This window comes from Apus apus, chromosome 14, assembly GCF_020740795.1.
Source record: "Apus apus isolate bApuApu2 chromosome 14, bApuApu2.pri.cur, whole genome shotgun sequence".
NCBI classification, from domain to species: domain Eukaryota; kingdom Metazoa; phylum Chordata; class Aves; order Apodiformes; family Apodidae; genus Apus; species Apus apus.
In genome coordinates this window covers 5283129-5307897 of record NC_067295.1, presented here as the reverse complement: position 1 = coordinate 5307897, position 24769 = coordinate 5283129, and the positions used below count along the sequence as shown (strand labels likewise).

Sequence of the window (24769 nt, the reverse complement as noted above, 5' to 3'; positions counted from 1 at the left end):
TCTGGTGCCAGCTGCAGAAATTAGCTTCTGAGCACATCTCACCAGTCTGAGTGGGGGAGAGTTGTCTGTCCCCCAGTGCCATAACAGATTTGGGGCAACAACATAAAGAGGAGTAGAAGGGGAACTAGTAAAGCATAGTTTTACCTTCACAGTATTCAGTTATTTTACCTCACAATCCACTGATAGCATCAGGGAAGGCTCAGCTCAATAGGTCCATTCCAGGCATTGCTGGAGAAATTGGAGTTTTTCATGTTATCTTCAGGATGAGCCTTCATGAATGAATGAATGAATGGCCCCTCTACAACACCCACCCTACCCCACCCCAAAAAGAATAGCGCCTTGCTAAGTTGTCATTACTGCTCCTCATATTTCTTTTCAAACAGCACCTCTTGCCCTAAGAACATTCTGCCTCCTCATACTGGCAGCAAAAGTCTGTAGCGTGCCCTAACTGGGGTCATGTTTCCTTTTCCAGCAGATTCGCAGCATTTAACAGCAAGCCTTCAATTATCACAGCACATAACTGCAAAACTTGCTCAAGTTCAGCAATTTCTAACCTTGCCTTCAGCCATCTTCTTCCTTTTGTCCCCAAAGCCATCTAAAATAGTATTCTCCTGGAACCTCTGTGCAGCCTGCCTAGCACCAAGGTAAACCATAAGTCAAAATGATTAAAATTATATGGAAATACACACCTCTCCTTCAACACTGTACTGAGAATGTGGCTCCTAATAGGATGTCACTACACATTACTCATAAGGCCAAGAGATGTGGCATTTCCCAGAGAACCTCCACATTCTTCTTTTTGAGCTGGATGACTTACAAGCAGTAGTCTTCTCCTTTTGGGGCTGTGCCTTCTATATGCATAATTTAGGTCTTAAAATGAACCCCCTGATCTGAATTACACCTGCTTGGGAGGAAAAAAAATTAATAAAAAAATCTTGGAAATATACAGCAACAAGAACCTGGCAGGACAAACTCACACTCCCACTGTGCCAAATTGCAAGTTTAGTAATTCTGTTTTCTTCCCGCTGAGTGGAAGGTGTCATTAGCTGCTGTATTTAGAGCCACAGAAAAGGTTCTTGGAGCAATCCCCAGCCTCTCTCTGAACCAGGTGGCTGATGACCACAGGAGCTCTCTGCAGCTGGGGACCTTCACCATCTTAACTGCAGTCACCACTTCAATTTTTATGGCGAGGAAATAAACAGGGCAAGTGGCACAATATGAAGAGAAACCCTCATGCTGTGTCATTTCTCCTCCAGGCTGAAATTCATCCCTACACCAGGGCCGCTTTAAAGTCCCCTTGCTGCATAAATCACTCTTGGGTGCTTTTAACTCAAGAATAGCTATCCTTCTGGGAAAGGATTTCTTCTCTAGGCCGGTCTCTGTGGAGCACCCATTGAACCAAATCCTCATTTCTGAAGATTAGTTAACAAGTCAAGGAATCATCCTCTTATTGTGAGCCTTGGAGGGGATCACAAAGGCCTTGCTTATGTCCTATAATCATCCACGTGTACCCGGGCTTAAGTCTTGTGTGCTGACAACAGTCCCACATGCTGCTTTTGAGAACGTCAGCCCATATGATCACAAGAAGACTACCTCCTTATGCAAACATGCCCACCAACTGCAAATGCCCATGCTGGCTTTCCTGGCAGCACTGTGTGACAGGGAGGAAGAACAGCAGAGCACAGTTGTGTTTGCATGATGGGATTTTGAATAAATGAAAATACAAATCCATAACTGTAGGTGGTCTTCATGATGCATGCAATGAGGAGGGGAAAAAGAACATGAGGAATTGTCCCTTTCACATGGTGACCGAGGCTAGGAATGCCCTGCTGTTTCCAGATTTGTTTGGGATGGTTGAAATGAAGACCACCTGCACTGCCTGAGAATTGGGAAAATCTGTGCAACCATTCATTATTTATAAGATAGCTGTCCAGAGGCAAACTGCCTGGAATCCATTAAAGGGAGAAATCCCAGCTTCCTCTGGCAGCCGCCTGGCACAGGCCTTCTCCACCGACACAAAGGGAAGGAAAAAAAATCCCTTTCATTTCTAATTAATCTTCTGGTATATAATACTTTTAATTAGGGGGAAAAAAATTACAATCTGCATGCTTTTTGAGAGAGGAAGGATGGAGCCAAAAACAAGGCAGAAAAAAAGCTGTGGCATCTTGGCTACAGTTTCAGGCCTCGTGCTCTTTTAACAGGCTGGAGCAGGTGAACCCCACAGCCTGATGCTTCACTTACCATGGTATTGACCAAAGCCACCCCAATGCTTCAGGGGCTGCTTTGGAGATGAGGAGTGGGACCAAGTATGCACAGGCTTGGATATTTACCCTGGAAAAGAAAATCTAGGCAAAGACAAGCAGAGGGGAAGGGTATTAGAAAAAGATGCCCTTGGAGAGAAAAGAAGTGGACTCTGTGGAGTTGAATGAGGCATAGACAAGAAGAAGGGGACAAGGAGATCTAACCCATACATTATCTCCCCAAAATAATAATGATTATGATAATAAAGTTCATTCCCCAAACCCAAATTTCATGGCCCTTCTTTCTCTTTTCAATGTCTCTCTTCTCTGCATCCATTATTAATGCCACTAGGGGTACAGATTTGCACTTTGGTTTCTGAAAAATTAATTCTATGATTAAAATTTCAGTCCCTGAGTGATGGAAACAGCTCAGGCAAGCTGGAGATGCCCCTTTGCAGTTTGAAGGCCTTTGCTTACTGCTTGCTTACCCCCTGCACAAGAAGCCTCCCTGTAGACCTGGCTCAAGGGGGAAAAATCTGGTAGGAAAATGTGCTTTTAAGTTGATCAAGTTAATCTTTTGTGGAGCAGCCATTTCAGTTTAATACCCTCTCAACACTCTATTCAGTGCAGAGAGCAAACCTCATGTTCTTCCAAGACATAAGTACTCATGGATTTCTACACAATCCCTTGGGCAAGGGGAAAATCTTCAAATGTAAATATTAACCAACACTGGGGTACTGAGAGATGGAGCATCCTCCTACATCTATCACTTGTTGCCAAGCTGACTGGAGGCTGAGAGACTTCCAGTGTGGCTAATTATGTTTTCTATAACAATGTGCTTTAAAATGAAAGAATAGGGAAGAAAGGTCCTTGGAGAAAGACACCTTCTCAACTCACAAACAAGGTCTATTTTCTTATCTGCATCCACATCTACAGTAGAAAGAGCATGATCCAAGGAACCTGCAGACTGGTGAGGAAAGGGCTGGAAAACTCACTTTTCTTCCTCAAGATGTGGCTTTGTGAAAGTTTCAGAATACATGGGGTTTTATGTTCTGTTCAACACTTGAGGTTATTCTGAGCTGAGAGCCTTCAGCTCTGCAGCCCTATGGGACAGACAGAGCATCAGTCTGTGCAGTGTTAGCTCTCTTGCTTGCTTTCATGTGCCAGCTTTCCTACATCAGGACAGGTTCATTCATCCTGCTCTTAGAGAGTCCAGGTAGTTTTACTGAACCTACAGCTATTAAATGTCCCCTTCTGAAAAGGCTCCAGAGCAGGATACATCCCACCTCCAGAATCACAACACCAACACACCAGAGAGGTGATGTGCTGGGGCACACAGCCCTAACGCTCTGTGCAAAGAGGAAATGGAAATGCTGGAACAAGCACTTTGGCACAGCTTCTTGGCTGGGCTAAAGGTTTATTCCTGGGATGCTGCTTTCCTGCAGACTAAGGAAAATTAAATTTAGCACTTTGCAAATAAATAGGTTAAGGCTGAAAGGACACTATTTAGGAATTTACTGCTTACAGCAGCCTCAGAGATTATAGATCCATCACCGTCTATTACCTTGCTAGTTACTGCTTCCACTCTGTCTATCTTCCCCACTTACAGAGTGGTCCTTTCATCAGGTCTTTTTCTGTTCCAACTTGAAACTGTCATCGCTCTAATGGAATTATATGAAGAAAAACAACTTTGGGTTGCAGTGACTCTGCCAAAAAGCCAAGGACATCTCCTGTGCTTTCCCAGGACAACACAGTGAGATTCTTGCCTGACAGATACATGCACAGATGTCTGACAACCTCCTGGGAAGGACTGCCATGGACAGCTGTTTACACATATGTCCAAAACCTCTGGGCCTCTGTGCAACTGTCAGCTGGGCCCTTTCAACAGGCAGAAACACAAGAGCTTTTGCAGGGACAAGCACATTGACACCTGACTAGTAACCCTTGCTGCAGACCCATTATAGCTACACTGCACATGGCGTGAGAACCAGGTGCTGAAAACATCAATGTGATTATATCCCCTGCCTTCTGCTGCATGCACCTCTCCCATTATCTGCTTCACACAGAAATCTGCAGACAGTTCCCTCTCCAGAAATGCAAAGTGACAGCTAGCACATGAAACACCCTCCAGTGCCTTCCATTAAGACAGACAAACCCTGCAGTTTAAGGTTGAAATTTATGTCAGCTCACCAGAACATGGTTGAGATAGAACCACCATTATCAGCTACCCATTTAAACTGAAACTGAATACAGATGAGGGACAAATCAAAATATTCAAGCCTCAGTTTGATGTATTCCCTCCAAGATACAGGCAGACAGGCTTGTCTTCTTCTAGATGGTAAAGATGCCATCAAAAGACAATCTTGGGAGTTAACAAAGCTGGAGGTCATCCTCAGCTCTCGAATTCCCTGCTTCCTTTGTGGAGGAGAAAGCAGCAATGTGATTTTGCTATGAATCCTTACAAGATAGATTTGACATAAAATACCTTTCTGCACCTCTTCCTCAAAGGATGCTCTCATGCAATTGGCAAGAAAGAAAATACATTGAATTCAAAGTCCTAAAAGAGTATCAAGTTACCTGCTCTTCCCATTAACATTCACATGGGGCAGAATGAATGTTTCTTGTGTGTGGAGTTAAGATTATTCATGTACTTGTTTGTTTGAAGCAAAAGTGAGAAGAGGATAGGTTTTTCACAGTTTCCATGAGCATGAATAAAGACAGCTGATCCATTATTAAATCCCAACATTAATCTGTATCCATGTTAAGTACTAAATCCTTAAGTACACAGAAAGTAAAAAGCTGAACTGCAAAATCTGTTGTTCTGTAGCACAGGGTAGGAGTCCACCAGAACCACAGCAGCCAGTCCTTGTAACAAAGCTTTCCAGAAGGATTTTCAGTTTACTGCTGCACACTGTCATTGCTCCACAGATACAGCACCATGACAAGGACACCAGCATTAACAGATTGATACTGTAACATTGACAGAACACATCCTTGCAGCAAAGCACAGAAGTTAGTATTTTTGCTTCCTACAAGCAAAGAGACCTCTGTTCAGGTAAAGGTCTCAGGGAACAAGTAACATGGCAGAGACTGGGATCCCACAAACTGCTGCTGCCTAATGAGGTTTGAAATACAGGCTCTTATCTTAAACTGGCAAGCCGGTTTGAGCAAAAGCGCATTAAGTGGTTTATGCAACACTGACTTCATGGTTAAGAGCCATGTAGTCACTGAACATTTAGACTTTGAAGAGTGGAAGCAACACAAGAATGACAGGAACATATGGCTGCGAGATCCCAGTTCCTGTCTCACCCCTGATGCTGGCCCTGTGGCTGCCAAAGCGGTTCTGTGACCACACACTCCATTCTCTGCTCCTTACTATTCTCCCACTACATCCCTCCCCACTCTCATGCCAAGCCTTGCGGGAAAGGACCAACCACCTTGTTATCCAAACTGAAGTTAGGCTGAAGTCTTTTAACTCTGAAATCCTGAATGAAGCCACAAAGGAGAAGACCTTTATATGAACCCAGACCTACTCTTTAGACAGAAATTATAGATGTCCCAAAACTATGCCAGCATGGGAATCTTTTGTTGTGAACAAATTTTAATATACACACACCCCCTCCTTCCTAGAGATCAAAAAAATCTTCTGCCCCAGTCAAGCACAGGCAGTAGCTATAAATCCCCAAGTGAGAGAGAAGTCCTAATTATATTTGTATTTAAATAACATGCTGCCTTCTTGAGAGAGAGAGAAGTACAGCTGCCATTCACTCTGGCAGTGGCTTTGTGCAGGCTGAGCTGTGGTGTGATGACCTGAGGCACTCACGGGCTGGTGGGTGCTTTGCTGGATATTACCAGCTGCATCTCACCTTAGATGTGTTTCCTGGTGCTAACAGCATTTCCTAGAGGTCTGCTTACAAACCTGCTCCTGGAACATGCAGGGAAGAGGTCAAAGAGTGGTACAAAAAGCATAAACTCTCTTGGCAATCCTCTGACCACATGCCCTCTGTGATGCCAGGCAGTCCTTGCTGCTAGCTAAAATGAGGCTTCAGAGATGTCCATGCAGGATCAGAAGTGGAAGAAAGAGCCACAAGGATTGCTAAAGTCCCTGACAGCATTTGTCACACAAGGATGGCACAGAAGACAATGTCATAACACAGCCCTCCTGCAGCTGAACACAGCAGCCTTGGAGCAGACCAACCCCAGCACAGAAACCCAGAACTGACCCAAGGCAGGACAGGTGACCTGTCCCTTCCTCCTCACGTCCAAAGCCAGACAAATAATTGAGAGTGGAGCAGCCAGAGAAGACAGCTGAGAAGAGGGGTACCCAGGAACGCAAAAGGATAAAAACCTCCAGCAGTTTCCACTTCTTTTCATCTGCAGCTTTGAACATAATCATCTGCAAGCAAACAGCAGGGTTGTGGTTTGTTGACACAGCTCTGCATGTTCTGCAAATTCACAACAGAGCAGCCAGGGAAAGTGACAAGCGTGCATCAAAAGCTGCTTTGCAAAACACCCATTTCATGTGCGCTGCAGTGAGGCTTTGGTCTTCCCCCATCGCCCAGACTCGAAGGCATCACCTTTTCCTTCAAGAGCACCAATCACACAGGCTCGAAGTAGAACACCTTTTGAAGCTACCAGAGATTCAAAGAAATAGATTAAATCAACTGAAGAGGTTTCATGCCAATTAAAGGTAGCAGGTACCCACAGAAAAGGGAAGGGGCAACTGTGCTGCCCCAGACTGCCTGGCCCACAGTGGATGCACCCGGCGTCTGAGGGGCAATTTGCTGCATCCATTCACACGTAACAAAAGCAGCTGCACTGGTTATATCTCCAACCCATTCACACACAGCTTCTTTACCACAGAACATCTTAAAAAGCTTCTCAAACCCCTGTGGAAGACCACAAATGGCAATATCCTGCAGTCAGGTGAGACGGATGCAGGAAAACAAAGTCAAGAGACTTAGCACAAAGCCACAGAGAGATTTAGCAGCAGAGATGGGAACAAGAATCCAGGAAGGGTTTGCTTATGTCCCCTCTGCTTTATCCGTTATTTAACACTGTCTTCATCTTGTGTGTGTAAACACAGCTCTGTCAGCCCACACAGTCCTTTGTAAGCTGTTCAAATACAGCAGCGGGTGGACAGACATTCTTCTCTCCTGAGACCTCCCACAGGGAGACCAGGCACAGCCAGTGACAAGAAAAACTCTTCAGCAAATTGCAATCACACAGGTGCTGGAAACCAGAAAAAGTGAAGGAAAGGCCTTCACAGAAGCAGGTAAGTCAGCCAGGATCTGCTCTGCCTCCTGCTAACATAAGCTGGCACAGCAGCAGGTTTTGTGCTTGGTGCAGGGCTGCTGGGCTCTGCCCTGGGGCATGAGGATGGAACTAGTGGCTGCTGGATGTGGGCACAAGCAGAGTTAGAGCATAACCTGTCCTGCATGATGTTCTCCACTGAGCATCCCTCCAGGGCCATACATGTTGCTAAGCCAGCCTGGATACTCTAGTTTAATTAAACTCTCATCAGTGACTTGTGCTCCATGTTGGGGCTTGTGACTCTCCGCTAGGAAGCAGGGGCTGTCTCTCCCATTTCACTAAATACTAGATGTTTTAATGAAGGAAAAGGGGATTTCTGGACAGAGGTGAGTTGCAAGCTTATTTAAAAAAGAAATAATTATTCCAGTAATTGGGTTATTTGCTGTTATTGCAGAAGTTGTGAAAACAGATGCTAGGGTTCATAGGTTGGGATGGCTGATATCTGCCAGATCTTGCTGCCTGGATGAGGCCATCAGCAGTACTGCCAGTGATGGTGGCTGAAGTCAGGCACAGAATTTGTGGGACTATCTTGAAAACTGCCTTTTTCCAGTGCCCTGCTCCTTTGCTGAGAGAGGCAGAGTGCAGATGGAGAGGTGGAGCTCATGCCACCATAAGCAGGGTGCTGTGAAGAGAGAAACCTGGGGATACAGCACCAGCACCACCATGTCCTTGGGGCACGGGGATGGGAAATGGCAAATGCCAACTCACTGGCCAACAGCCGATGATTACGAAGCAAACAGGGAAATGCAGACGAACAGCACCTGCAAGCCAACCTCACATCTTCAGCCCAAAAACCAGCCTTGTTTTTTGAAGTGGGGCTGTATATCTGCCTCACAGTGTAACACACTAGTCACTTCAACAGAGGGGAAAGCCTGAACTAATTTCTGTTACCTGCTGCACTCATCAGCAAGACAAATCTTTGACCTTTCAAAGAGCCTCAACATGTACCATCCACCTGCCAGTCAGGAAAGACTCAGTCACTGGAATAATTCTCTAACATTATCAGCATTAATTACCTCCATAGCTGGGTCTACCCGGCACACTCACAGGCATGACAGAGAAGGGGAGCAAGTGGTGCCAACACACTGCAAACAGGTGTTGTGCCAGACCGACAGGTAACAGGGGCGTGTATTACCCAGCTCAAAGCAGCACAGTCAATTTCTGCTCACAACTATCTAGAGACATTGGCGGGAGCATCATTCCCCTCATACAGATGAGAAACAGCAGCAGAGAATTAACTTTGCTCAGTTAGAAGGAGGTTTCAGCTCAACCTCCTGAAGTCTTGGAGCAGCGTCTTTTTGTTCTGAAATTGTGCAGTAAAACCTAAACTTTATGGTAGAGCTCCTCCAGTTCCACTATCCTCCAGGTGACTGGTTTAATGTTTTAAAAAAAGAAAGAAGGAAAAAAATAGTAAAAACTCTCTACCCTGCCCTGGGGGGTAGGCAGCTGTTCAGGGAAGCACATGCAGCAAGAGGGAAACTGTTGGGAGGAAAAAAAAACACATGAGAAAGTCCAGAAAAAGATGAAGACAAGCAAGAATTAAAGTTAGATCCTAACATGAAACAGGCTGCTACAACATCTGAAGGAAAATTATGCATAGGAAGTTTAAATAGAGGATTTGATGCTTTAACTCCACAGATTGCTCAACAGCTCCTGTTTTAGAGCTGCTGATTAGTGCAACCCAAGATGGGTCCTCACTGACCCTTCCAGGAATCCCAGCACAATCATCTGGCACAAAGGCATCATGTTCACACAACAATAGCAGGCGTCCCCAGAGCTGAGCAGATATCAAGTCTCCAGCAACCAGATGGGTAAATTGAAAACAAAATATAAAAATAAAATAACTTGCAATTAACAAGAATGAGGAGTTAACAGAGGCCTACATTCTCTAATCAATCTCTTGCTGCCTGGCCTGCTCCACCGATGAGCCCCATTGTTAGTTTTGATTGTGTGTGCAAGAGTGCGAGACGGCTGCTGGAAGAAGAGCACTCCATCAAAATTGTGATTTCTTTCTCCTCTCGAGACTCATCAAGGGTGAAGAGGAGGAGAGGGGAGAAGATAGAGATGTAAAAAGAAACAAACAGCTAGAACATGCTTCTTGGAGATACTCTGCTTGGTTCAAGGAGGAAATAACTGAAACTGCAGGTACGCCAAGCATGCAGACTCGGATTCAGAGCTCCCAACAGTACTGTCAGCTTCAAGATGAAACCAAGAGCACTCAGGTGAAAGAAGTAATGCCTGTATTAACCATCTTGCTCACTCTGTACACTGTTCACTGGCACACCCCAGCCAACCTGATGCTAAGCTGTGCAAGCACAGATCCCTCTCTCTAAGCACTCTCTCTCTTCTTCACAAAAGTCTTCATCCCAAGTATTTCCACAGGATGGAGTTGAAGGTTGCCAGGTACAGCAGCAGCAAAACCACAGGTAGACACAACCAATAAAAAAAAAAAAGCAGCAGCATGCAGAGGAAATTTCTTCCCAACCTCTGTAAGAGGTTGTCTTTACATCTCATAGCAGAGAAGTTAAATACAAATATTTTATGTAAACTAGGTATTATTATTTGTCCATAAAGATACCTTACAATTTTTGAAAACCTACTGAGCTCCTGTTGTCAGCAGCACCTTGAAGCCATGGGGTCTATAAAATAATTTTTACCCTTTTCATTTTAAATTTATTGGCTTTGAATGCTTTGGCTGAGATTGTGTCTTTAGGCACACAAAAAGTAAAAGCCCATGATTTAATTTCTCTGCACTGTTTGTTCATTTGTACAAGTGTCTCCAAATCATCTCCTCTTCAAATTTGACCAGTCTTTCTGTTTACCAAAAGACTTTCTTTGTCTGAAACGACTGTCATTGCCTTTCTAAAGACCTCATTTCCTTACTCATTCAGGATCTACCCAGAGACAAGGATAAACAGCCTGACACACACACGGCCAAGCAATGACATCCTGATTTGCCAGCACTTAATTCCAAGTTGGCTAAGCTGGTTTTGAGGCTCCCCAGCAATGTTTGTTTGTTTTAAGAGTTATATTTAATAGGTTGCTACAAAGGGAGTCAGTGCAGTTCTTGGATATCTCCTGGGCTGCCTTGCCCAGACTCACCAACCAAGCATTATGCAGAACATGAAGTCTGTGCCATGGCCTAACACATTTAATGTATCAGCAACAGGAACAGAATATGAAACTGTCAAGTGCCCCAATAACTACAATGCATTACAGCCTACAATAAAAGAATAAAATAATCAGGAACTAAGCTCCTGGAATCTGTAACACCACTTTCCACAGCGTTTAATTAAAAGAATAAAAAAGAGCAAGCAAGTGAGGGCGAGCTGTGAAGCCTGAGATGAGCCTTGCTGCCCACCCACTCACACACAGAGGGTCTGAAAATCACTGGAACATTCCTCAGGTCGATGGGCTCATCTATTGTATCAACAGGGATCACTGATGAATACTGATACTGCTTCATTGGAATTCAGTGTTCATTTATACATGCAGTCATTTATGTTCACAGCACGGCACTGTGATTAACCCTTTCACTGAAGCTGTAATTCCAATTAATGTGAATTGGCTGGACATACAGCAGGCAGATAATAAGTTCTACTACAGTAACAGCATACCTTGGTTGGGAAAACCAAACACATCTTTCATCTTTGTTTAACTTTGAAGGGTTACATTACAGTTGCTCCTATTACACCCCTGCTATTGAAGCGCCACTGAAAATTAAATGCCACCAGCAGAGCGACTGAAATATGCCCTAAAGTTTACAGGCAAACTAGAGAAGCTTGTAAAGTGCCAGGGGACTTCTCTGGTTTAATTATATAGGCCCTGTTCCATAAATCACTGGAATGGAATAAATACAAATAGCATTCCCTGCTTTGTGACCTCTTTGGGTTAATGAAATGCACACAAACACCTACGGCCTGCTACGGCTCAGAAATTCCACAGCACAAACACAACTTTGCTGGAAGCTGACGTCAGGATTCAAGCCTTGGTACATACATGAGAACCAGCTGCTTGGACTCAGCAAGGAAATAATTTGTTGTCTATGTGCTACTGCTGCCCTAAGCTGGGACAGTGGGAGTTGTCTGCGATTTATTGAACAAGGAGAAAGAGTCTGAGATTTTGTTGTTCAGGCTTTGATTAGCAAATCTGCCTTTCTTACCTGAAGAGGTGTGTAAGGTAAGAGATTTTGAGGAGCTGCATGAATAATCCACCTTTGGGAAATGTGAGATCTTGAATCTGCTGCTGCTGCTCTACCTGGTGTCACTTACCTCCATCCTCTGGACATACTTGGAAATAAAGACTTGAGCAAAGAAGACAGAGCAAAAGGAGGGTTCAGGGAGAGGAATCCATACTTGATTACTTATTCTCTTGCATGTAATTTTTTTCTATTGCCATGACATGAAGAAGAATTTGATCCTACTGGAGACAAACAACTGAGAAGCCAGCCAGCTTTTGTTCATGGGGGCAGTATGCCATTTTCTCACGTGGTCTTTACTTTCTCCAAGCACACCATCTCTCCTATGACAAAAGAACTGCTAGTTGTACTGTCTGGACATGGCATCCAACAGACATCTCCAGGAATCTGCTGAAGTTTCACTCACTAAACATTTCACACTACAGGTGTGAGCATAGGCAGTCTTAGAGCTAAGAGCACTGCATCATCTCAACAGAGAACTGGTTTCAGGATTCAAGCACAGTACCTTAAAACCTAGACAGTTATCCCCCTTCCCAAACAGCCAGCTTTATTTTCTTCCTGTCATTTGTCGCAGCCCAGAAATGACCTAACACCAAGTAATACAACAGTTGTGGTGACATTTGCCTCATTTTAGCAAGGATTCTAGGTGCTGTCTTATATTACCTCACTTGCTTTCTTTGGTGAGGGTTTTCTTCTGAGGCTCTGGAGTTGCAAAACATCCTGTTACAGAAAGAAACAATACTGCAGCAATCCCTGCTGGCACACAGCAGTAGGTCTGCAGAAACAGAACTTCTCTAGGTCCTGCTTGTACAGTCCTTTACCGAACACCTCCAAAAGCCTCATACTTCTTATAAAAGAGATGCACCCTGAGGGAATCAGAGGGAGGCAGGCATGATTTTAAGTGCCAGTTGTGTTTGTCACTGAGAAGGAGAAAGCTCTCCCAGTGACCAGTAAACCTGGGCTGTTGACACTTGAATCAATGTAAAGTTGGAACTTAACAGCTTGGCAAGTCTAATGTCACACCGCAGCTCTCAATCCAACTGTGCTAGCTGGAAGGCAACATGGAAGAGAAACAGCACCTATGAAGCCAGAACCCAACCTCAGATCACCAAACTAGATCAAAAAAGGTACCAGACTGACAGAAGACAGAGTGTTATTGCTACTCATCTGAGCTGTTCACATAAATGGCACTTCATACACACAAGGATGAGGTGCTGCTCAAAAAGGATTCCAATTTACATAAAGCCAAGATGATGACATACAGACAAGCTAGAGGATAGCAGAGACAGTAAGGACATATATCTCACAGTGAAGTAAGGATGAAACCTTGATGGTTACATAAGATTTTATTGCTGTGGCATATATAACTGGTAGTATAAAAAAGGTGAAGTACAAGGCCAGATGCCTTAGGTGCTATGCGTATACAGTTTCTTCACTCCTGACTTTGATATATAAGTGGGAGACCAGATGTCAAACCTTCTAAAGTACTTTTTTAAAAGAAGAAAGCATCTTTACTTCCCTCATAAGAAATGCCCTGTCACATTGCTGGGGAGAGGTGATTTTTCCAGCCTAATCACTGAGAAAGAGCAAACACTGGCAGGATGAGAACCATGAACCCACAGAAGCTGGTGCAGAGACCTACCTTAAAAAGCAGGCAGTCCCCTTGGTGCTCAGCGTAAATGGAGGTGAGTCGATATTGGTTCTCAGTGGTGATGTCGATCTGGTACCCTGTCAGTGTGTAGCACACCTTGCGGAACTCCTGGATCTTGGTCTGGAAAACTTCTTTCAGACGCTGGTTTTTTAGTTCTGCACTTTCCACTTGCTTCTTCAGCTCTATGGGGGGAAAGAAAATGGGTACTTTTCGTATACGTCATCAGCACAGAGCCCTTGCACCCTATGTACATTGCTAGCCAAACTAAGTGCATTGAAAAGGTTAATTAAATTTTTTAAAAGTGAATTAAGCAGGCAGAGTAAAGAAACAGGCAAGCTACATTGCTCTCCTGGTCCCAGCAGACCTAAAGATAATAAACTGGGGAATAAGGGAAACAGACTTGTCTTGGTGGGATGGATTTTTCTTTTGCTCAGCCAGCCTCTTAACAACATGCTACAAAATTCAAAGCCACAGCATCCATTTCCTCAAACACACATATCTTATTTTCCACATGGAGCCCAAGAGAAGGGTGTTACACTACAGGAAGCAAGAAAGTGGAAAAATAAACAGAAGCACACCTCTGTGTGGTTGCACCAGGAGGTAGTTGCCTATAATGGAAATCTCCAACATACTCTTGATTTGCTTGCAAGTGCTTTGATCTCAAATTGACATACTGCTTAGGATTCCCTTAAGATTTGGGAAGGGGCTTTATTGTGATAAAAAGCCTGAAGAGTACCACTGCCTTTTTGCATCTGCTACCTTAAGTGGACTAGTCTCTAGAAGAGAGGTCCTGTGAGACTGCCTGCCACTCACCCTGCATTTTATTGCTACAAAGGGAGCCGCCAGCACTGTGAATCCTTCAAGAGGATACACAACAATTACCATGAATCTTTCACCCAAGGTGTCTTCTGAGTAATTAAACCTCAATTTATCCCCCCATTAATTACTGAGATCAGCTTTACTTTAATATACACAAGAGATGTCTACAAAGTCAGTCTGTTTTATCAACACTGCAGTCCAGGGTTAGAAAAAAACCTCTGACTCTTTCTAACAGCAAACAAACAGAATTCCTCATTCAGATAACTCTGTCATTCTGAAGTTTAAGGCTTGGTGTGTGCTGTGATCAAACATGTAAGTGCAGCACATTAGGCCATATGTCTTTATTTTAGCTAGTTTAGAGTCAAGAACTAGGATAGCAGACACTTAAGTAAGGTGACTGCTTGCGTATGAAGGAAGACTTTTTGGCTGGGCTTACACAGCCCATGCCAAAGTATTTTTGTTTCCCAAGCAGGCTGTGGAAGTTTTGCTCGAGTATTTGCCAAAAAGTGTTTCCATCAGTCTCCCAGGCAAGTGCAGGAAGAGTGGGATGGTAACTGCAAGGCCATGAACTTGCCTGTGATTAACCTCTGAGCAGCTGCAAGTGCACCAGAAGAAAGCAAGTCTCCTCTTATCTTCTGTATTGCTTTAGTTAGGCTCTCCAGGTGGGACAAAAGGATAATGCAGTGTGTTAAGTTAAAGTGCCACTGAGGATGCCCCTGCTCAGAAGTCCTTTGGCCGTAATCCAATTCAGCTTAATCCCCAGGCAAGGACAGGAACTCTTTAATGGTTAAAGAAAACTACATGTCCCTTTACCACTGAGTGAGAGCATCCATGCAGGGAGAGTTAATGCTGGCCAAGCCCTTACCTTTGGTTAATTCAGCTCCACCTTCCTGAGCTGCTTGTGGAGATGATGTATGAGCAAAGTATTACCTTTAATCTGGGTCTCCCCAGCTTTATCTCATTTTGCTGCATGGAGCAAACCAGTCTTGGGGAACGTCACATACCAGTTCATCCATTAAAACATTGCTATACAGGGAATCCCCCAATTGCTAAGGGATATAAGGTAAATAGAGTATCCAAACACTGCTCAGAAGCCTGAAGGGTTGTGGGTCACACACTGACCCTTCTCATGAGCTTGAAAAAGCTGTCTTTCCTGTCCAACCATCCTCCCATTCATGTCAAACTCATCACTGCATCATTAAGTCAATCCTCCCTTGGATTGTTACAACTTTTTCCCCATCATCTCAGCTGGGTCTGGTCCTTAGATTAATTGAGTAATCAGCCTCTGAAATTAGGAAGTTAATTGGCAGCTCTGACCTCAATATTCTCACAGTCTTCATTCAGCTATGCAACTGTTAAGGACAAAATCCTATATATGAAAGCAAAAACTGAGTGACCACATTGCCGTGGTAAACAACATTTCGCCACTGTCAGAGACACACTGCCTCTAATATATTGTACACATCCAACAGCAGTAATTTTTTTTTCCTAATAAATGCAGCCTGGCCTTGGAAAAGTAAATCTGCCTTTTCCTACTGTGTCTCAGAGGCTGCCTTTCCTGGCTTTTATAACCTTGGGGGTGGATGGCACTCTAATTCATTAACTCCTTGAACAGCTTTTCTTATTCATGAAGAGTTAGTGCCTTTTTTGCTGCTTTGTCTCCCAGACTGGGCACTGCTAATGACCATCACCAGCTTCTTCACACCCGTTGGCTTGTATCCTTATCACCCACCCACCAGCACTGGCCTAGTTAGGCTACAACCATGTGAACTCAGAATAGCAACTAAGCGATAGCAACTGCTTTCCTCCACTGCCCTCAGGGTGAAAAGGGAAAAACTGACTACAATCAGTCTTTTATGCAAGAAACCCTGAGCCTTGCAATTCAGCTGAAGGCCTAGCAAGCCTCCACTCCTGACAGCTGGCCCTGGTCTCCTCCTGCAGCTCCTCCTGGCCCTCCTTCCAGTGCCTGCGGCAGTTCTGGTGTAGCAGGAGTCAGCCCTCCTGGCTGAAAGAATTCATCTGCATGAAAAAACTTTATCTCCCTGTTAGAGATGCCTTGTGTCAGCCCCTGGCACAAGGTGCTGAACTCAGTAACTGCTAATGTAGACACAGACAGATGTGCCAGCACCAGCCAGGTACAGGATAAAGCCTTGTCATCCTCTCAGTGGCTCCATCAGCAAATCCCCAGTGTTTCTTTAGCGGCACAGGTTGGGAACAGGGTAGAAAAAAACCAAGAAGAGAGACATGACAGGAATGCTTAAGTTTGCAACTGTCCCCAGTGAAACATCCCTTAAACCCTGACTGTAAACCAGGTTGCTCTTCCTTTATGCCCAAGTGCAGTCCTCAATAGTTCAGCTGTAACAACTGCGGATGCACAACTCCTGCAGTATTTATTCCATGGAAACAATTCAACTCAGGGCTACTCCCGAATTAACTCAGGACAACACTCAGGACTGTGACTACTCCCCAGCTTTCTGCTGACACAACCAAGAAGGTGCATCGTGAGGAGCATTCCTGGCAGAGTAACTTGGTGAGAAGGTAATCTGAGACTTGAGAAGTGCAGGATGGGATCCCACTGCTGAAACAAAGCCTAGACGCCCTAGGATATTTTTCACAGCTTCCCACCATTCTTCAGCAGTAAAGATAGATCCTGCATGTTCTGTATCGTACCAGCAAGACCCAGGTCAACATCTTTGACACTTTGAGGTGTCTAAAATGACACAGGTTGCCTGTCTGTAGGCAGTGGGTACCTACATAGCCTCTCCATGCAACAGCTCTGCTCTGGAACTGCAGATTCCCTGCACCCAGAGAACAGCACAGCAGCATCAGCACTGACTTGGGGACAGTACTTAATCTTTCTAATACTTCCCCAGCCAAGTGAAGATGTTAAGCTAAGAGGCAGCTCATTGTTTGTTCCGTGTCTGAATCCAAAGACGTGACGGTGCTAATTCTTAAGCCTCACCTAATACTGCTAATTCCCGCCAAATTTCTAGCGTAGTCAGGAAAAATTGATTTAAAAGTCATCATTTCCAGAGAGTGCAAATTCAGTGTGTTTCAGAGCAGTGTTGGAGGCACAGCTGAAGAGGCCACTGAACAGAGTGAGAGCCTTTCAGGATGGGTCAAAGTGCATTAACAGATGATAGCATTACTGTTTCCACCCCTTTCATCTACCACCTACAGAACACTGAAAGTCTTGATTCTTCGAGATCTTTCACAACATTTGGAGAATTAGGTTTAATTATGTCTTTAAAAGGCACTGTTTGAAAACTAGAATCCCTGTATTTATAGCCCCTGTGTGAGGTCCTATGTTCGACTGGAAGACTCGCACAAAACAGGCAAGAGAAGTTGCAGGTGTGGGAAAAGTCACACCATAAACATCATTCATCCCAAAGAAGGGACAGTGAAGCATCTCTCACTGAAGTGTTAATGAAACAAATAAGAAATGAGAAAATAAGGGTGAGATTTGGCAGATTATACCTCAGTCAGGGATAATGACTGGCTGCCATTTTGCCTGGAAAAATAAATGAAGGAGGAGAACAGAGAGAACAGGAAAATATACAGAACTCATAGTAATCTTCTTTGTATTCAGGCCAAGAGTATGTACAAGGAGTTGCTCATCCTGAAGAGTTTGATGGGGAAATGGAAAATCTTCACTGAAAAAAAAAAAAAATCATTAATCTGTTACAAAATTAACATAGCCAAAAGATTAGCCTACCCCTAATGATGCTGCTTCTTGAAACACCTTGCATTTTCACACACTTAAATCTACTTCAATGAATAATGCAAATTATTTTGGATAAATAAATAAAATATGATTTGGGCTTTTTTGGTCTCATCTTGAAAACGTCACTGCTTTTTATTCAATTAGTTTTACGCTCCTTACATCTGAAAAATGTTCACAGCTCCCTGGAAATACCACAGCTTTGGCTCTTGCTTCAAGTTCAGCTAGGTCAATCAACAGCGACAGCAACCTCTACACTGAAGAAAACCAAATCCACACTTAGCCTTTTCCCCAAGGAAAAAGGAGGAAACAATGTGGCACGCAGCATGCCAAAAGTGGCATGAAATTAAACATATCACTAGTCTTCTCCAGGAAAACACAAATTTGTTCTGCCCATCCCCAAAGATGCGACAAGCCATGTAGCTGCACTAATTCAGTTGTGATCCCAGCTAATAAATCTCTCTCTCAAAAAGGCCTGAAGTCCTTTCTAACTCTCCAGTAAAGGTTATTTTCCCTTAGTAACATGTTTGGGGGTCACTCACTCCAACACACACAGGATAAAGTATTTACACATTAATTCCCATCCCTGCTGACCCTGTCAGAATGCCTCAGACAGATACCATCCAGCATTGCTATGGAGATACTGTACTTTTACCAACCCTACTCTATTAAAAAACACCCTTAGGTTGTGTTTTCAGCCTGCAGTCCCATCCTATACTCACAAGGTCTATAATGAGAAGGGGAAAGGCTATTTTCTCCATTCCAAGAAGGAAGGCCACAATTACCCTTATTCTCTCCCATTTAGACAAGCTGCTTCTCTCCATTTCTGTAACGTTGTGCCTCTCATGCAATGTCACCCTTCAGTCACCCCCACTTGTACCCCCAGACTGTTATTTAATTACACTCCTGTACTGCAGATCTGTCCTTCCCATCCGACTCTCTGCTGCTTTAATCCTGCCCTTCTGCACCCAAAATCCTTCCAGTCATTCCCTGTTCAAACCCAGAAGTGAAATTTTCTCTTCCAGCTTTAGTTTATGAGGAAGTGTCTGAAGAGAGTTCTGTGATATGCTGTGAAGGACACCATATAAAAATAAATTGTATCATATTAAGCAAAGGCTAATAGAAGGAGAGCTGAGCATTTTCTGATGTCGGCGAGTTTATGATCATTGCTTTTGAGAAATAAAATTCGCTTTGATAGATTTTATAGGTGTGTTTTATGCCCTGGGGGAGTGGGACCAGGCCACCCGCCCAGCACGGCAGCCCCACACCACCCACCCTCACCCGACCTTTCTCTCTGGCAGCCTGAAACCGCGCTTCGCAAAACTCGCCATTTGTGACATTGCAACCATGAATTATAACTTTTCTTGAAGGTAAAAACAGTTTTATATTCAACAGACTGCTCGGGCTGTTCAATTTTAAACCTAAGTGGTATTTATTTGATCACTCAACGCTGGTTTATTTTTAAACTGTGTACGTACCATATGGTTCAGTGCACCTCCCACCCCCTCCGCCAACCACCCGCTTGCCCTTCCTGCAGCTCAGGGAACTTTTCAAAGGTAGCATGTTACCACTAAAGGTTTCCACCACTGTGGGCAGCTACAGCTCTTGTGTTGCCCAAGGACTCCCCACTAAGAATATTTCCCCTTTGTTTCCGTTCACTGAAGACGGTTGCCTGAAGCCCCCATTTCAGACAACCCACATTTTTACAAGGGTACCATCTCTTGGAGAGAAGTCCACAATTAACCTTTATACTCAGATAATCTGCATAAAGTGGCAGAGGACACCAGAAGGCTAGGATAAAAGGAGGAGGACACTGAGGACTAGAGAGAAAGCTATGGAAGAGGATGAACTTTCTCCTGTAGTACCTACACACACATACAGCATGGATTAGGGTTAAGTAAAGGGTTCTTTTCTTCTCCTGGTAATCCTGAGATTACACTGCAAGGTTGCAAACCTCACAAGCACACTTGAAGTTGGCCTAGGTACAGGATTCAGCCCTGGTAGATGAACCACAACGAAGCAAAAGGCTCCCTCAGGGATCCCAGCCTGGGGACTGCTTGGAGCTTCCTCTGCCCTTCCTTCTCCTCCTCACTGGCTAAGATGCTTCAGAGTAGGGAAAGGTGGGAAACAAGTAGGCTTTTGGAAGCCCAGCTCAGCTCCTCAGCCACCCCTGCAGTATGTCCACATTTTCCTCAGTGAAGGCAGTACAGTCTTGTGTAAAGAGACCCTGGGTGGCTTTAAAATCACTGGCTTAAATGATGTTAACATCCTCCTTGCAGCAATAGAGAACTCAGTGGGGATGGCAACATTCACCCCAGACACAGGATAAATTAACCTCAGGAGAGCTATTTATTGCCCAAGGTGGATTTCACCAATTAGTATGATATGGCACAAGATGTTTGGGAATTAGGATTGTCATACTGGTCATAAATTGTGAGCCAACCAAGAAGACATCTCCATCCACCCCCCAAATGATGATTAAAGTCTTCTATAGCCACATCTCCCTTCCATATGGCAATTATAGACCAACAGTGCTTCCCAGAACCAAGTGATGTCAGCCAGAGCTGGAGCTAGTCATTAACTTCAGATGCAAAAAACAGCCTCACCTGAAAAATAATATACTGTGTCACTTAAGTTTACAGGAAAGTCATCATCATCTGCTTCTAGAACCAGAGAGCAAATATTAAGCATAAGACTTCCAGCCTACCTGTTTTCCAGGTAATCTACTCTGAAGTAATAATTAAAAAAAAAAATAAATCACATCACTGGGACTTTTCATAGGCTATAGTTCTTGGTAGCAAGAACAGGGGCATAACTTCTATGGCTTCTCAGAGGAAAGAGAATCACTTCTCCACTAGACTGTTTCCAAGGAAAAGAATGGTTTTGAAACCACTCAAGTGTCTAATGTAAGAATTAATCCCAGGGACTATATAATTACCGTATATAACACACATTGTTAATTACATGGGGTGGTCTGCAGAAGCATTTAATAGCTGAATTTATCCCTTGTCTGATCACCTCCCCTGCACTCTGCCCATTATCTTGTTTCCACTGGCACATCGTTACTATTACTGCTACCCCAAAACACTGGATGCTATTTAAACCTCTGAAACAGCATCCCAACATCTGCTATTAAAACAAACACAGAAAAACTGCTCCAGAAATATTTGTTTGTTCCTTCTCAAAGTGAAGATTATTTGCAGGAGTTATAGTCATTCGCAATGCAGGGTGGACAATATTCAATCATACATTAGAGTGCTTTGAAGTTTATTATCTAACAATGTTCACCGAGGCTACAGACAGGAGCTCTTCTCCACTGTCAGGAGATGATTTCAAGGTTTCTCAGGAGCACAGCCATTTTGTTCTTACTCCAGGAACCTTCTATGCTCAAATTCTGATGCTGAAACTCATGGAAATGCCATTTAGACTGAAAGATGGTGTCCAAGATTATGTTTCTTACAGTATCTCTCTCTTCCTTGCACTGTGAAGTCTGCACTCACAACACAATATCATAGCTTTGCAGACAGATGGATCTAAATATAGAATTAAAAAACACCTTAAAAGATTCCTATGATTTACAGTAGCTTAGCAAAGAAGCAAGTTAAGACAGAGTCTGAGATGGGACAAGGCACCATACAGGCATCCTTCATTGTTTATTTGGGATACTCAGACCCAGCTGCAGACCCTGCAGACTCCCTATCTGGAGGGGGGTTGTAACTAAGCTCACACCACTGTATTGGACTAAATCCCTTCCTGCCCATGAACTACCTTTCTTCTTGACAGGCATTATAACACCATTACCAGCTCCAGAACTCACTTATTTGAGACAAAGCCCAGTGCCCCCATCCCTAGGTAAGGCAGCTTTGCTGAAAGGTCAGCCTGCCATTTCAGGTGTTTGCATGGCCCAGGCTAATGGAGCCGTGGGTACTGTGCTCAGCAGGCAGGCTGGAGGGGCACAGAGGAAACATGCACACAGTTGTAGCCAAGCCAGCAGGGATGGAAATACAATTGCACTAGAACAGATAAAGGCAAGTCTCTGCAGCATGCCACCTTATTTGTGTTTTTAATGAGAGAAAACTGTGGAGTTTGCTTTAGGGCTTTTGTTCCAAAGGAAAGCTCTAAAAAGCCTCAACTCACTCCTTCTATTCAATCCTCTCTTTGTCCCATTTAATGCCTTAATAGTGTTTTGAAGTGTTGGCACTGCAAACATGCTGCTCTTGGCCCGAGAGCACTCTAGATGCCAACCACTCAAACCTTCCCCAGACCCTTCTTTTTGCTCCTCATGCTCCTGCAGCAGCACTTACTCTGCTCAAAAATCACACAGACAATTCCTCTGTGCACTCTTCTGAGCGCCCTGGAGCTCCTCTCACAGGGTTGCAGGTTCTGCCCTATTTTTATTGGCATATTTTTCATGTTTTACTTAATTTTCTAGTGTCCATTCTATGAAAACAATCCTTCATGCTGGAGCTGAACAAAACGTTGGTTGTGCACGGAGCAGCAGAATGGCAAGAGGGGAAAACAGGCTTTCAAATAACAAAGCTATAGGAATGTGACAGATGTAAAGACAAGCTATCTTTTTTTCCCTGGAGCATGAAAGATGTTTGGAAACAGAGCCATCTCCTGGATAACCAGGCTTTCCATCATATTTTTCCAGTCTCTGGAGCTCATATTTCCATCAAATGAGTCTGAAGTGTTATTATGGATAGGGAGGTTACTTCCCTTAACCCTGTGCTAATGCTCTTGAGCAAGAGGTGAAGACTTGAAGTCTCCAAGCAATCCCCACAAACTGTGCCAAAACTGGCAGGACCACCCAAATCATCCCTGGGCAGGGAGATGGGAAAGGTAACATCTCTCAGTCCAAGCACCGAGTCTCATTTCCCAATTCTGAATTATTCATCACGTGCTAACTTCCAAACCAATTCTGTTTTAAATTTTTAAATATTTAATAATTGGGTATTAAATATTAATGCAATTTTATTAGAAATTTTGGAAGATGGGCACTAATGCTCTAATTGTTAAGTTCATCATTGGGACTGACTTGCTACTAAGAGAGACTTCTAGCTTCCTAGAAAGAGAAGAAAGAAGAAAAAAGGAATAACAAGTACTTATGGAACTCTCTGACTCTAAATCACAAGACAACACAGAAACCAGTGCCATTCATTTTCCATGAAAATGTGAAACCTACACTGGAAACATACTAGAAAGCCCTCAGCTACAGTTTAAAGAGTCTGTAGGAGTTTCATTTCAGTGTCATAGAGAAAGATGTCCATCTCAGGTTAGTGTGTCTGACTGGTAAAGGGACAGCTGAGCAGCCCTTGTCTGCAAGAGCAACAAGAAAAACATGCAGCTGGTCTCAGCTGTGATTCAGAGCAGGCACAGGGGAAGTTCAGTTCAAGACACATGGAAAGGAGAGAGATTCTTCCGTTTTTTCTGATGCCCACTCCGAGGGGACACCAGGACATATAATTTCCCCTGAGCTGGTCTGACAACTTGGATTCATTAAATATCCATGCCTGTTTTTGGTCCACATAGCTCCTGCAGACCATGTTTTCTTCTTTCCTATCCCCTCCTTTTTAGTAGATGGCATCTCTTTAACCCTGATCCATGCTGAGAGCCAGCTCACATTCCTGTCCCTCTGTATTATGAGCACGCGTTCCCTGCCGTGCCGGAAATTGCATGGTTTACACAAAAGATGACACATAAGGCCTGGAATTATATGTAAATGAACAGGTCCATTCCTTACTTCTTACCATTAAAACTCTGGCTTCCCAACAACTGCATGGGGTAATTTCTGCACCAGCTTTCAAACAGAGGGCATCTCTGTGTTATTAACATCTCACTCTGGCAAGCAGTTTGTCACCTTTCACAAAAATGATCTGAAAAGACACCAGCAATTATTCCTGAGGAGATTACTGGGTGGCTAAGTCCCAACACAGCAGATGAAAGCTAAAGCAACATAATATCCACCAGGAAAACTCCTTTTTCAAGTCAAGAGAATATGGAACAGATTTAAAACATTAACTTAATTGGAAACAAACACAAAACTAGAGGAAGAGTCAAGCTTGTTCCCTTTGATTTTCTTCATCTCTATACCAACTTTAGAAGCACATCTTCAGAAGAGAATTAAAAGCTCCTCATGATGACACAAGTTGACAGAACATTAACTTTAGATACTTATCCTGAGAAGGAGCTGGGTATGGTATAAATAAAAGACCCTGAGGAAGAATGACTCCAGAACCCCTTCCAACCGCAAAAATCTAGCTGATTTCTAGGCCTTGTATGTTTACTTCTTCCAACACTTTTAAAGCCCTGAGGACTAATCATCTGCAAGACAGACAAGTGCTCTCTTGCTATACAAGTCCTGGTTGTATCTTAGTAATAAGACCCAAGAACCAACACTTGCTTGGCTAATGCCCATGGGTGAAGTGAGGCAAGAAACAAAAGCCCAGTCTAACTTAAAGTAAGCAATTACTCATGGCTCTTGCACAGAAGTGAGTAAGCAGGGTCCATGCCTGCTCAGGAAGGACCAGTCATCCAAATTTCTCCAGCAGTGGGGAAAATGTTATTGGAGAAAGTGATGCTCTAGCTGGCCGTCCTCTGAGGCAGTTTCTAGTTACATGTCAAAATTATATTTTAAAAAAGGACAAAAAACCCTAAAAATCTGCCCATGGATATAAGGGGAGAAATTTCTTACAAAGTGAAATACTTCTGCTAGTGCTGAACCAGCCATATTCCACCTGTGAAAAATGCCTTTTGTTACTTAATGGGAGCTCTTCTTAACACCCACACCTGTGTTCAGAGCCTCCTCTTTGGAGCCAGAGAGACAC

General features: G+C 43.8%; 1 protein-coding gene across 3 annotated transcripts in view; it reads right to left on the bottom strand.

Annotated features, from left to right (window-relative positions):
* Positions 1-24769, bottom strand: part of MAD1L1 (mitotic arrest deficient 1 like 1) — a 347925-nt gene that overhangs the window by 70403 nt on the left and 252753 nt on the right. For all 3 annotated transcript variants that reach the window (XM_051632510.1, XM_051632511.1, XM_051632512.1), the window contains one exon: positions 13394-13584. In XM_051632510.1, the coding sequence (XP_051488470.1) occupies positions 13394-13584 (191 nt within the window). The remainder of the gene's footprint in view (positions 1-13393; positions 13585-24769) is intronic.